Source organism: Petromyzon marinus, chromosome 10 (assembly GCF_048934315.1).
Source record: "Petromyzon marinus isolate PM22_M1 ecotype Great Lakes invasive population chromosome 10, UKy_Petmar_22M1.pri1.0, whole genome shotgun sequence".
Lineage (NCBI taxonomy): Eukaryota > Metazoa > Chordata > Hyperoartia > Petromyzontiformes > Petromyzontidae > Petromyzon > Petromyzon marinus.
The window spans coordinates 9415922-9430390 of NC_133676.1; the positions used below are offsets into that span (position 1 = coordinate 9415922).

The window sequence follows — 14469 nt, forward strand, 5'->3', positions numbered from 1 at the left end:
GCCTAAGCGGCGTCACGAACACCTCAAGGCCCCCGTGATCGAGACACGCGCTTCGTGATACAATGTGTTTAGTGCCGCTTGCGTGGAGTTCCCGAGGGGTGGATGTCAGGGTAGAGGCTGGCCGCATCATCTGTGTGTGCGTGTAATGGGTAGCGATGGGGCGCACCGTAGGGTCTGGGATGATGCGGCGGGCGGGGCGGTGCTGGCTGTGGCGTGGGGAGGAGGACAAGGAGAGGGTTAGGGGTGGGAGGTAGTGGTTTACTTATGAGAGTGGGGGTGGGTTCGCAGGCGCGATTACAAGTCCGCAACCCGTTTCTCACCACGCTCCGTTCCGCTTCGGCTGGCGCCTTTCTCACCCCTGTGCGGCAATGGATCGGTCCCAATTAAATAACTCCCCCCCCCCTCCACTCTCCCCGCCAACCACTCCCCCCCACCCCACCCCAGCCATCCCCCTAACACGCACACACACACACACGCGTGGAATCACATCGCTACACTCCGCAAAGCCACGCGTGGATGCACGCGTGCGGGGTTTAGACCGCGAGCTTGCGAAGCTGCCAATCTGCGATGCGCTCGGGGGGGGGAGGGGGGGTGGGTGCAATGATGAAGGTACAGATGTCTGTGTAGCAGCAGGTGCAGTGGGTGAGTCAGCTAAGTTAACGGTGCTACGACAGTTCCACGTATAGTGAGCGAGTTAGGAAGGCCAGTTGTATGTTGTAGAGTGTTGATGTATGCAGGAGGCGCGTTAGGTCGGTTCGCTCTAAGTAAGCGCGTAGGCATGTGACGTATTATAGGTGCTGTAGGTGCATTTAAAATGAGCATTAGCCTGGTAGGTGTGTTAAGGTAGGTACGTTTGTTTGTTAGATGTGTTCGATACGTGTATTAGTCTACCAGGGATGTGTGTTCGTCCATTTTGTGTAGAAGATTTCGAGGGGTGTTCGTCACTTGATGGAGTCAGGTGGCTGACTTCAGGTATGGTGTGCTAGCCTCTGTTCGTGTATTAGAGGCACAGGGAACCACAGAGAAGCGGGAAGGCAGCCAGAAACCGGGGACAACAATTGTCCAAGATCTGTGGTCATATACTGGGATGTTTGAGCAACTCCAGTAATCAACGTTTCATACTTTGCGGGAGGAAACCGGAGCAGTGCGAGGGGGGGGGGGAACCCTTTGTCCCTGTCTTGTACAGATGGAAACAGATGGAGATTCATCCACTTGCTGTACTGCCATTTTACGACGAGCCAGGCTATGGCTACCTATGTGCTTCTACGGTATCGGAGGTTTCACGACATCTGCGCGATCCACCAAACCTCGCTGCTGCCTTCCACATTGCTGAATCACGAGGCCACGTGTAGCGTAGCGACCACCGTCGTAAATATGTCCCGCCACGTACGTGAGTCGACCTCTGCGGGTGGTGTGAGAGCTCTCTTGGCCCGCGGAGTGTGTCTGTGTGTGTCTGTCCGGTGCGGTACGTGCGTGCGTGCGCCTCACCTGTCCCGTGTTGTTGGTGCCGCCCTTGTTGTTGGTGAGCTTCAACTTTCCAAAGGAGATTTCCTGTCGCATCCAGTGCGCGCCCGTGTTGGGCGAGTCTGGGTGGAGGTACATGCGGTTCCCTGCGACACACGGCGCAACCCGTCTGCTTTGAAGGCATCCCGAGCAAGCAACCAAACAAAAAACCACGCGATCACCAAATACGAACGTCGTCGCTCACTCTGTCCGACTCTGCCGACGAGCCTCGTGAAGGTGGAAACCGGGTACAGATATTTTTTCCTGGTCAAGTAAATACTGCTGGGAAGAAAACAAAACGACACTCCCTCGAGATGGCTCGAGATGGCTTGGGATGGTGGACTAAAACGTAATATTACATCTCAGAATCAGAATATGTATTTATACTGGAGCAATCCGATGGGCTATAATTGCTCTTTTTCACTAATGTCCAATAGGGGCGGGTCAGAACATCACAACAACACATTTTTAGAAACAAATAATAATCTACAATAATGTATCGTGTGCTGTTGTTGCAAGGCAGCGGTGGGACAATGGGTCGCGCAAAGTGCCACGAATCCGGCTATCTAGCTTCAATTTCCAACCAATGACAACATCAGTGGTAAGTGCCATCTCAGCACCAGGGAGACCAAGACAGTCAGAGGTTCCGCGGTGATGCCACACCACCACCCCGTTTCTGCGCTCGATCTGCCCTTACACTCGATCCGCTTAACAGCATTTGCCCCGGCAACGTCAGCCCGTAACGGAAGGACCTTTTCCTCTGTAGGTATATGTGTATATACGTATATGTGTATACGTATATATGCATATATCGCTGTGCGCACTTTAAGTGATACCGATGTCATACTTTAATGGGACAGCAATAGACCAATACTTATAACGCCACTCAGCAGGTGTCACTCGCGCCCGCTTGTCTCATTTGCTGCGGTGAGAATGTCATTACTGCGCGATGAGATGCGATGGGCAATCGCTCCGGCCATGCGGTGAGTGCAGTATGCAAACAAAGACAAATATCCCCCGTATAGCCTGTAACAGACTGTTGGGGCAAGTGCTGTTAGCGAGCACCTATGAAGGTCAGAACGGCACACGAGGGGGTCGGTGGCCAGCACCACGCCTGACCGCCTTTGTCTCTCTAGTGGCGATGTTTACACACCGCACCAGGTACTCATTTGAGGCTGAGTCGACCTAGGGGAAGCCCAGGAATGGTTCAGATAATTATCGTCACTGGTGTTGGCCGTGAGAGGGAATCGAACTGGGGTCGCCGAGTTCGTAGCGCAGCGCACTAACCACTACACTACCGCTTCCCACACACGCGCACAGAAACACCTCCCCACTTCATCAGTCGTAAGGGGGCAAAAGCTGTTAGCGAGCATCTATTAAGGCCGGATCGGCACACGACGATAGTAGCGTGGTCAGCACCGCGCCAGACTGCTTGTGCCCCCCCCCCCCCCCCCGCAGGGATGATGATTGCACACCGCATCAGGTACTCGTTGAAGGTTGAGTCGATCTAGTGAAGGCACAAGCCGGGTTTAGATACCGCGTGCCATCGATGTTAATTACTGTGTCCGAAAACGCTAGAAACGCGTGTTTAATGGACAAACACGTGTGTTCACACACACACGCTCACGTACATGTACCGTAGACACACATGCCCTGCACAGACACACGGCAGACACAACTCCCGGTATATGGCCCTTGAGACTGTTGGGGAACACCTTTCTTCGGACGTACGTGGCGAAGCCAGCACCACGCCCGCTCGTCTTTGTTTCCCCAGTGATTACGTATACGCACGCGAAGCGTGAGATAGGTTCAATTCACGCGTGCCGCTGGTGTTCTCCGTGACCGGGAATAGAACCCAGGCGGGTGGGCTCTAGGTGCATTCCGTCTCGCACACACACACACACAAGTACAAACGCAGACACTTACACAAATACACATTGGCACGAACACCTTATAGCACGTATAGATGTACACCCTCACTCGCTCCCACGTATGCGTACGTGTATACAGGCTCAAAGACATACACACATACACATTCACTGTCACACACAAAGAAACAGATCCCCCACGTAGCCTTTAACAGGCTGTGGGACAAGTGGTGTTGGCGAGCACCTATGAACGGGGTGGTGTGGCCAGTACGATGCCGGGCCGCCTTTGTCTCCCCGGCGCTGATCTTTACGCGCTGCACCAGGCCGAGTGAATCTGGGGGAGGTCCAGGACGGGTTCAAGATATTCGCCAGACCAAATGTTGGCTGCGAGCGGGAATCGCCGCGTTCGAAAGAGCAGTGCGCTAACCGCTGCACCACAGCTCCCTCGCGTTGTCGTTTAGAACGACCGCCGTTCACCACGAAAGAGGCGGGTGGCGTCCCTACGACGCTTGTGCCAGGCTAGGTGCGCTTCGAGTGCCACACTAAACGCTAAAACATACACGATCCCTTTAATGCTCTCCAACACACACAGGACAACCATTTCCCGGATAGCCTGAACAGACGTTTAGGTGCAAGCGACGTTAGCGCGCACCAGGCACTCAATTGAGGTTGAGTCGACCTCGTGCAGGCTCAGGACCCGTTCAGATAATCGTCACCGATGTTGACCGTGAGCGGGGAACGAATTCGGGTCGCCGGCTTCGTAGCGCAACGGGCTAACTGCTGCTACACGACCGCTCACCTACAGAAGTACAAAGACAAAGATCCCCCCGTGTAGCCTTAACAGACTGTTGGGGCAAGTGCTGTTAGCGAGCACCTATGAAGGCCGGAATGGCACACGAGGGAGTGGGTGGTCAGCACCACGCCCAGACAAACACACACCTCGTCACAGACGCACTCCGACGTACGCTCACAACAACATCAATCTAAATTCGCCTCCACGTTGTTGTTGTTGCTGCTGCTGCTGAAGCAACTTTGGGGCTGCAGGTGACACGCCCGCACGCACGCCCGCACGCACGCACTCACTCACCCTGCACGTTGGTGTCCGCCTTGCCGCACGGCACCCACTTGCCGCCCTGGAAGCGCCAGTGGTTGGGGTCTGCAAGAACCACGTCGACGAAGATGTTGTAGTGCGCGGTGGGATCGAGGCCGGACACGGTGAAGCTCAGGAAGGGGAACATTCGCCTGCGGGGAAGCGGAGAGACCCCACATCCCTCGCTCAGCTACATTCACAAATACCACTCTCACATCTCAACTCAGCTACATTCACAAACACCACTCACATCCCCACCCAGCTACATTCACAAACACCACTCACATCCCCACCCAGCTACATTAACATACACCACTCACATCCCCACTCAGCTACATTCACAAACACCACTCACATCCCCACTCAGCTACATTCACAAACACCACTCACATCCCCACCCAGCTACATTCACATACACTACTCACATCCCCACCCAGCTACATTCACATACACCACTCACATCCCCACTCAGCTACATTCACATACACCACTCACATCCCCACCCAGCTAGATTCACATACACCACTCACATCCCCACTCAGCTACATTCACAAACACCACTCACATCCCACTCAGCTACATTCACAAACACCACTCACATCCCCACCCAGCTACATTCACAAACACCACTCACATCCCCACCCAGCTACATTCACAAACACCACTCACATCCCCACTCAGCTACATTCACAAACACCACTCACATCCCCGCTCAGCTACATTCACAAACACCACTCACATCCCCGCTCAGCTATATTCACAAACACCACTCACATCCCCACCCAGCTACATTCACATACACCACTCACATCCCCACTCAGCTACGTTCACAAACACCACTCACATTCCACTCAGCTACATTCACAAACACCACTCACATCCCCGCTCAGCTACATTCACAAACACCACTCACATCCCCACTCAGCTACATTCACAAACACCACTCACATCCCCACCCAGCTACATTCACAGACACCACTCACATCCCCACTCAGCTACATTCAAAAACAACACTCACATCCCACTCAGCTACATTCACAAACACCACTCACATCCCCACCCAGCTACATTCACAGACACCACTCACATCCCCACTCAGCTACATTCACATACACCACTCACATCCCCACTCAGCTACATTCACAAACACAACTCACAACCCCACTCAGCTACATTCACAAACACCACTCACATCCCCACCCAGCTACATTCACAAACACCACTCACATCCCCGCCCAGCTACATTCACAAACACCACTCACATCCCACTCAGCTACATTCACAGACACCACTCACATCCCACTCAGCTACATTCACAGACACCACTCACATCCCCACTCAGCTACATTCACAGACACCACTCACATCCCCACTCAGCTACATTCACATACACCACTCACATCCCCACTCAGCTACATTCACAAACACCACTCACAACCCCACTCAGCTACATTCACAAACACCACTCACATCCCCACCCAGCTACATTCACAAACACCACTCACATCCCCGCCCAGCTACATTCACAAACACCACTCACATCCCCGCCCAGCTACATTCACAAACACCACTCACATCCCCACCCAGCTACATTCACAGACACCACTCACATCCCCACTCAGCTACATTCACAGACACCACTCACATCCCCACCCAACTACATTCACATACACCACTCACATCCCCACTCAGCTACATTCACAGACACCACTCACATCCCCACTCAGCTACATTCACAAACACCACTCACATCCCCACTCAGCTACGTTCACAAACACCACTCACATCCCCACTCAGCTACATTCACAAACACCACTCTCACATCTCAACTCAGCTAGATTCACAAACACCACTCACATCCCCACCCAACTACATTCACAGACACCATTCACATCCACACCCAGCTACATTCACAAACACCACTCACATCCCCACTCAGCTACATTCACAAACACCACTCTCACATCTCAACTCAGCTAGATTCACAAACACCACTCACATCCCCACCCAACTACATTCACAGACACCATTCACATCCACACTCAGCTACATTCACAAACACCATTCACATCCACACTCAGCTACATTCACAAACACCACTCACATCCCCACTCAGCTACATTCACAGACACCACTCACATCCCCACTCAGCTACATTCACAAACACCACTCACATCCCCACTCAGCTACATTCACAGACACCACTCACATCCCCACTCATCTACATTCACAGACACCACTCACATCCCCACTCAGCTACATTCACAGACACCACTCACATCCCCACTCAGCTACATTCACAAACACCACTCACATCCCCACTCAGCTACATTCACAAACACCACTCTCACATCTCAACTCAGCTAGATTCACAAACACCACTCACATCCCCGCCCAGCTACGTTCACAAACACCATTCACATCCACACTCAGCTACATTCACAAACACCACTCACATCCACACTCAGCTACATTCACAAACACCACTCACATCCACACTCAGCTACATTCACAAACACCACTCACATCCCCACCCAGCTACATTCACAAACACCACTCACATCCCCACCCAGCTACATTCACAAACACCACTCACATCCACACTCAGCTACATTCACAAACACCACTCACATCCCCACCCAGCTACATTCACAAACACCACTCACATCCACACTCAGCTACATTCACAAACACCACTCACATCCCCGCCCAGCTACATTCACAAACACCACTCACATCCCCACCCAGCTACATTCACAAACACCACTCACATCCCCACCCAGCTACATTCACAAACACCACTCACATCCCCACTCAGCTACACTCACAGACACCACTCACATCCCCACCCATTTACATTCACAAACACCACTCACATCCCCACCCGGCTACATTCACAAACACCACTCACATCCCCACCCAGCTACATTCACAAACACCACTCACATCCACACTCAGCTACATTCACAAACACCATTCACATCCACACTCAGCTACATTCACAAACACCATTCACATCCACACTCAGCTACATTCACAAACACCATTCACATCCACACTCAGCTACATTCACAAACACCATTCACATCCCCACCCAGCTACATTCACAAACACCACTCACATCCCCACCCAGCTACATTCACAAACACCATTCACATCCCCACCCAGCTACATTCACAAACACCACTCACATCCCCACCCAGCTACATTCACAGACACCATTCACATCCACACTCAGCTACATTCACAAACACCATTTAAATCCCCACTCAGCTACATTCACAAACACCACTCTCACATCTCAACTCAGCTACATTCACAAACACCATTCACATCCCCACCCAACTACATTCACAAACACCACTCACATCCACACTCAGCTACATTCACAGACACCATTCACATCCACACTCAGCTACATTCACAAACACCATTCACATCCACACTCAGCTACATTCACAAACACATCACCGCTCAGCTTGCACTCACAGACGTAAGCTACGCTCACAAATAGCCGCGCACGAAACTGCTCCTTTGCAAGACCCCTAAACCCGTGATGTGAGATCTGCCCGCTTTCTGTTGGCTTCGTCGTCATACTCCGAGGGAGGCAAATTACTTGGTTCACCGACGGCGGGACCCGTGCACTCTCTGCGTGTGTCGCGCGCTACCTACATCGACAATGTGGAAACTTCATACCGATCCTTCCCTTGGGACAAAAAGAGCGACAACTCGGACGTGTATGTGCGCTACGTTTAGGACGTGACGGTGGCGAGATGTTAACTACCTCGCCTGGTTTACAGGATGGGCGTGGGTTCGATACCGACCCTGGCGCCTGTTGTTGTGTATTTGGAGTTTGCGTGTCTCTCTCCCCGTCGCCGCGTGAATTTTACTCCGAGTCCTCCGGGTTTTGCCTCCACATTTAGAAAGATGCGTTTGAGAGTGTTTTGGCCACAATGCGTTTCCACGTGATAAGCCACTTCGTTGAGCTATCATCTGTGGTCAGGTGGCTTCTGACAAAAAAAGAGCTATGTAGCTCAGTGGGCCTTTATCCGATAAAATAAAGATTGCCTTCGCGCCCTGACAGAACATTCACAGAGTGTACATCAGGCAGCCACGATCGATCTACTGCATTTAGAGAACGTGTTTTATTCTGCTTATGAGCAATTGACATGCGTGGTGAGAGATGGCGCGGGGAGGAGGCCTTTAGTCCAGCAGTGGATTGATAGTGGAGCTGTTAATCGTGTTTACATACACGTGTGTGTACATCCACGTGTGTTTACATACACGTGTGTTTACATACACGTGTGTGTACATCCACGTGTGTTTACATCCACGTGTGTGTACATCCACGTGTGTGTACATCCACGTGTGTTTACATCCACGTGTGTGTACATACACGTGTGTGTACATACACGTGTGTTTACATCCACGTGTGTTTACATCCACGTGTGTTTACATACACGTGTCGGCTGTGGGAAACGTGGTCACACGCACTTTGACGTACAGCGTGGTCCAGATGTCTTGTGACCCCCATTTAATCTTCTTAAAACTTTTCATTTTTAAAGGAATGTTTACTTGAAACAGAAATGAATATGCAAATGAAACACATGGCAGGGGTCAATGAATTGGAAGGCGCACAAGATCTGGATCACCCCGCACTGTGCATATCGCCAGCGTGTAGTCTCCCTGCACATGCGCACGTGTGAATTGCACGTAACACGTGGTAGACTGGCCGGCAGGCGACCGCGTGCATCGTTTAGACATGACACAGAGACAGAGATAGAGCGAGAGACACGAGGCAAAGACAACCGTAGCCTTGACAGGCTTGTTGGGGCAAGTGCTGTTAACGAGCACCTATGAAGGCCGGCACGGCACGCGACGGGGTGGGTGGTCAGCACCACCACGCGCGGACGCCTTTGTCTCCCTAGTGGCGATGTTTTAACATTACACCAGGTACTCGATTTGAGGTTGAGTCTACCTAGAGACACACACACACACCTGAAATCCTGCTCATGTAACATGCTTCGTGTAGACACACAAAACGTATTAGACCATGTCACCATTGCAATCGTTCATCATTCACCGTGCGAGCGAAGCACTTTAAATCATAACCAGCATCGTCGTCGTGATGAATCCACAGTTGGATGAAAGCCTCACGAAGCAGTCGCCGCGAGAGAAAACAACCGATCAAATATTAAGCGAGTAGAGACCACGTACGTACTCGTTGGTTCTTTCGGTAAAGTCACGTAGTTAGAAATAAAATAAAATAACTCCGTGACTTTACCGAAAGAACCAAAGAGTACGGATTCCTGCAATCACGGAAGCTTCAAATCAAGATAGAGACCACGTGTTAGTAATTGCATGCGTGTCCACCGCAGCGCACGACGCAACGGCGACGCTGATCGTGATGACGGCGAGAAAGATCGCGTCGTGAAATGAGGCTGGAACGCACCGCACGCGCGCGCCAGTCCACGCACGTGCTTCCCTTGCACATTGCATATCGAGCATTTGATTTATGGACGACGTTTTCCATCCATTACGTACTAAATCATACTTTCGGAGTTCTTTGTCAATCCACTGCTGGATGAAGCCCTACTTTGCTCTGTGTCAGTCACGACCAAACTTTGCCGCGCTCGTCAGCGCGGATTGGCAAAGGAGGGCGCGTTGCCCGGCACGGTTGAGATATGACTTGCCAAGGATGTTAGCCGTGGCGGGGAATCGAACTCTGGTTGACAATTTCGGTGCGAAAGCGCCAAACACTGCGCCACAGCTCTTCAAATGCCTTGAGACTATTGCATACAATGTAAACCAAATTTACCTGTACATAATGTGCATATATGTGTACACACAAGTACGTGCGTTGGGGGATTGTGATCATACACACACACGGAATGTAATCCTACATTTGACCACTGCCCGTTACAAGTTCTGAGCACAATCACAATTATTATTCTCATCACTTATAAGCAAATAATTTGTTGCTGTTGCGTTGGCAGCGATGCACACGCACGGTTAACAAAAAATAAAACAAATTCGTCAATAACACTGCGGACTTTAAATAAAATCAACATATAATAGGCGACGTTTCGGGCAATAACCCTTCTTCATAGCACATTCACGGTGTTCTCTGAAGAAACTATGTGACGTTGATGTGCTATGAAGAAGGGCCATTGCCCGAAACGTCGCCGATTATATATATATTTTATTTCAAGACCGTGTTATTTACGAATGTAATTCTATTATATATAAGCGCGGTCGGATTTACGAATTTAAACCAAACCAGTGTCACGTCTATTCGACGCGGTGCTCATATATATAGATATATATGGCATAATATAGATAACACCATAATATACTGTATGTGTTGTCTATACATTTAAATGCGTGTTTTTGTTGCTGCTATCGTGCTGCGGTACAGATATCATTACGAATCGGAATGTATGGCGTACAAAGCGATATTTTAAATACGGCGTCAGTAAAATCGCCTCCACGCAGAGATTTGGTGATAGTCTCAGAGCGGCTGAAGATGCAACACATTGCAGCGAACGTCATTTTAACTATTAAACCAACCATTCGGCAATATATACCAGAGGGCTGACCCGCTGCCCAACGATGTGTGCATTCGTTTGTTTTGATGATGGTGATAATAATGCAGTAATGTACGTCCCTGCAGTTACATTCCGTGGTGAAGTATGGTCAAACAAACACGACTGACACTTCATGGGGGAGTCGGCTTCACCTAAACAGTGAATTGACCGAGGGCTGTATATGAATTTCAGTTTATTATCGTACTTATGATTTACATTCGTGTATATAGGTCGAGGTTGGGCTATCACTTCATTTCGTGTTCAAAGTCTCCGCCTTTCACCTCTTCACGCGATACCTTCACGAACATGATGATTTGGTACGTTTTCTCCATTCAATAACAACAACCACAGCAACTACACAACCACAGTATGTACTCGGCAGTAATAATTGAAATAAAAAATAAGTAATCTATATATTTTTTTAATAACACCGACCTCGTTATCAATCGATTCGTGAAGTGACGGGGAGAGAGAGCAGGTTGCTCTCACGCGCAAATATCGCGCCTCGTAGTTAGCCCGTGCGAGTGAGTGTGTGAGTGAGGCGTGCAGGTGAGTGTGTGAGTGAGGCGTGCAGGTGAGTGTGTGGGTGAGTGTGCAGGTGAGTGTGTGGGTGAGGGTGCAGGTGAGTGTGTGGGTGAGTGTGCGAGTGAGTGTGTGAGTGAGGCGTGCAGGTGAGTGTGTGGGTGAGTGTGCAGGTGAGTGTGTGGGTGAGGGTGCAGGTGAGTGTGTGGGTGAGTGTGCAGGTGAGCGTGTGGGTGAGGTGTGCAGGTGAGTGTGTGGGTGAGGCGTGCAGGCGAGTGTGTGGCTGAGTGTGCAGGTGAGTGTGTAGGTGAGTGTGCAGGTGAGTGTGTGGGTGAGGCCTGCAGGTGAGTGTGTGGGTGAGTGTGCAGGTGAGTGTGTGGGTGAGGGTGCAGGTGAGTGTGTGGGTGAGTGTGCAGGTGAGTGTGTGGGTGAGTGTGCAGGTGAGTGTATGAGTGAGGCGTGCAGGTGAGTGTCTGGGTGAGGCGTGCAGGTGAGTGTGTGGGTGAGGGTGCAGGTGAGTGTGTGGGTGAGTGTGCAGGTGAGTGTGTGGGTGAGGGTGCAGGTGAGTGTGTGGGTGAGGCGTGCAGTTGAGTGTGTGGGTGAGTGTGCAGGTGAGTGTATGAGTGAGGCGTGCAGGTGAGTGTCTGGGTGAGGCGTGCAGGTGAGTGTGTGGGTGAGGCGTGCAGGTGAGTGTGTGTGTGTGCACACACACACACACCCACACACCCGGGTGCGGTCAAGGGATGGCTCCCTATTGCTCAACCACGTTATGTATGCCGATGATTTGGTAATAGCTGCTCATTCAGAGGAGGAGTTGGAGACGCTGCTGCTGAGACTGGAGCGTGCCACTCAGAGATGGAGCCTTACCATCAGTCCCACCAAAACTAAGCACCTGCCTGGGTATTTTGTACCATCGTACACTCCACCCCCACAACTCCCAATCGGTGATGGGGCAATTGTGGAGAGAGTGGAGAGTTTCCCATACCTGGGCAGTGTGCTTATGACCGGCTCCAGTTTAACAGCAGAGGTCTCACTCCGAATCAGTCGAGCGGCAATATCTTTTCATCGGTTGCGTAACGCTGTGTGGAAGCTACCTGGTCTGTCGCTCCGCACTAAGTTTCAGGTCTTCTCAGCCACGGTCATTCCCTCCCTTCTCTACGCTTGCGACACGTGGACCCCCTTAATGGAACATCTTCGCCGGTTAGAAACATTTAGGCTGGCCTGCCTACGATTCATCCTGGGTTTAACCAGGCTGGATTGTGTGAGGATCTGGGCAAGGTCCCATCGGTGAGCTTCTCCGGCAGGCAAGGCTGCGTTGGCTGGGTCATGTAGCCCGCATGCCCAGCCACCGCATGCCGAAACAGCTTTTGTTCGGCCGGATCGAGGGGGCTAAACGGGCGCGGCACAGGCTAGAGAAGAGATGGAGTGATGTGGTACAGGAGGACGTGGAGCTGAGTGGACATGCCGATGACTGGTACCAGCGGTGTCAAGATCGGCCTCTGTGGAGGAGGCTCGTGAAGGACGCTACTGGGCAGTTGGAGGCAGTCGCCCTCCAACAACAACGGAGGGCGGAGGAGCGACGCTCACAACAACGAGCGGAGCGCCGGGTGGCTAAAGCACAGCAGGTTGGTACAGTAGGGGGCACAGGTGGTGCATCAGCCAGTCATCTCAGTCAGTCGACCCGTGGCACCTGGGTCTGCCCCGTGACCTCCTGCCAGCGGGCGTTCGACACTTCACGTGGCCTCAGGGTGCACATGGCCTGGCACAAGCGTCGTCGTGGTGACGTCACCTCCACTTAGTGGCGAATGGCGGTTGTTGTTGTTGTGTGCAGGTGAGTGTGTGGGTGAGTGTGCAGGTGAGTGTGTGGGTGAGTGTGCAGGTGAGTGTGTGGGTGAGTGTGCAGGTGAGTGTGTGGGTGAGGCGTGCAGGTGAGTGTGTGGGTGAGTGTGCAGGTGAGTGTGTGGGTGAGGCGTGCAGGTGAGTGTGTGGGTGAGGCGTGCAGTTGAGTGTGTGGGTGAGTGTGCAGGTGAGTGTGTGGGTGAGTGTGTGGGTCGGTGTGTGGGTGATTGTGCAGGTGAGTGTGTGGGTGAGTGTGCAGGTGAGTGTGTGGGTGAGTGTGTGGGTCGGTGTGTGGGTGAGTGTGCAGGTGAATGTGTGGGTGAGTGTGCAGGTGAGTGTGTGAGGCGTGCAGGTGAGTGTGTGGGTGAGGCGTGCAGGTGAGTGTGTGGGTGAGTGTGCAGGTGAGTGTGTGGGTGAGGCGTGCAGGTGAGTGTGTGGGTGAGGCGTGCAGGTGAGTGTGTGGGTGAGTGTGCAGGTGAGTGTGTGGGTGAGGCGTGCAGGTGAGTGTGTGGGTGAGGCGTGCAGGTGAGTGTGTGGGTGAGGCGTGCAGGTGAGTGTGTGGGTGAGTGTGCAGGTGAGTGTGTGAGTGAGGCGTGCAGGTGAGTGTGTGGGTGAGTTTGCAGGTGAGTGTGTGGGTGAGGCGTGCAGGTGAGTGTGTGGGTGAGTGTGCAGTTGAGTGTGTTGGTGAGTGTGCAGGTGAGTGTGTGGGTGAGGTGTGCAGGTGAGTGTGCAGGTGAGTGTCCGGGTGAGGAGTGCAGGTGAGTGTGAGGCGTGCAGGTGGGTGTGTGGATGAGTGTGCCGGTGAGTGTGTGTCTGTGTGGGTGTGTGGGGAGCGGTAGTGTCGCGGTCAGCGCGCTGCGCTACGAACTCTGCGACACGGGTTCGATTCCCACTCACGGCGAACACCGGTGACGATTATCTGAACCGGTCCTGGGCCCTCCCCTAGGTCGACTCAGCTTCAAAAAGGTACACGGTGCGGTGTGTAAACATCGTCACTGGGGAGACAAAGGCAGTCGGGCGTGGTTGCTGGCCATCCACCTCCTCCTGTACCGTTCCGGCC

At 52.3% G+C, this 14469-nt stretch overlaps 1 protein-coding gene across 1 annotated transcript in view; it reads right to left on the reverse strand.

The window, feature by feature from the left end:
• The window catches only part of LOC116940952 (uncharacterized), a 53326-nt gene that overhangs the window by 24770 nt on the left and 14087 nt on the right, over positions 1–14469 (reverse strand). Inside the window, exons 2-3 of the mRNA XM_032951385.2 lie at positions 4459–4613; positions 1489–1610 (exon numbers count right to left, since the gene is read on the reverse strand). Coding sequence (XP_032807276.2) covers positions 1489–1610; positions 4459–4613 — 277 coding nt within the window. The remainder of the gene's footprint in view (positions 1–1488; positions 1611–4458; positions 4614–14469) is intronic.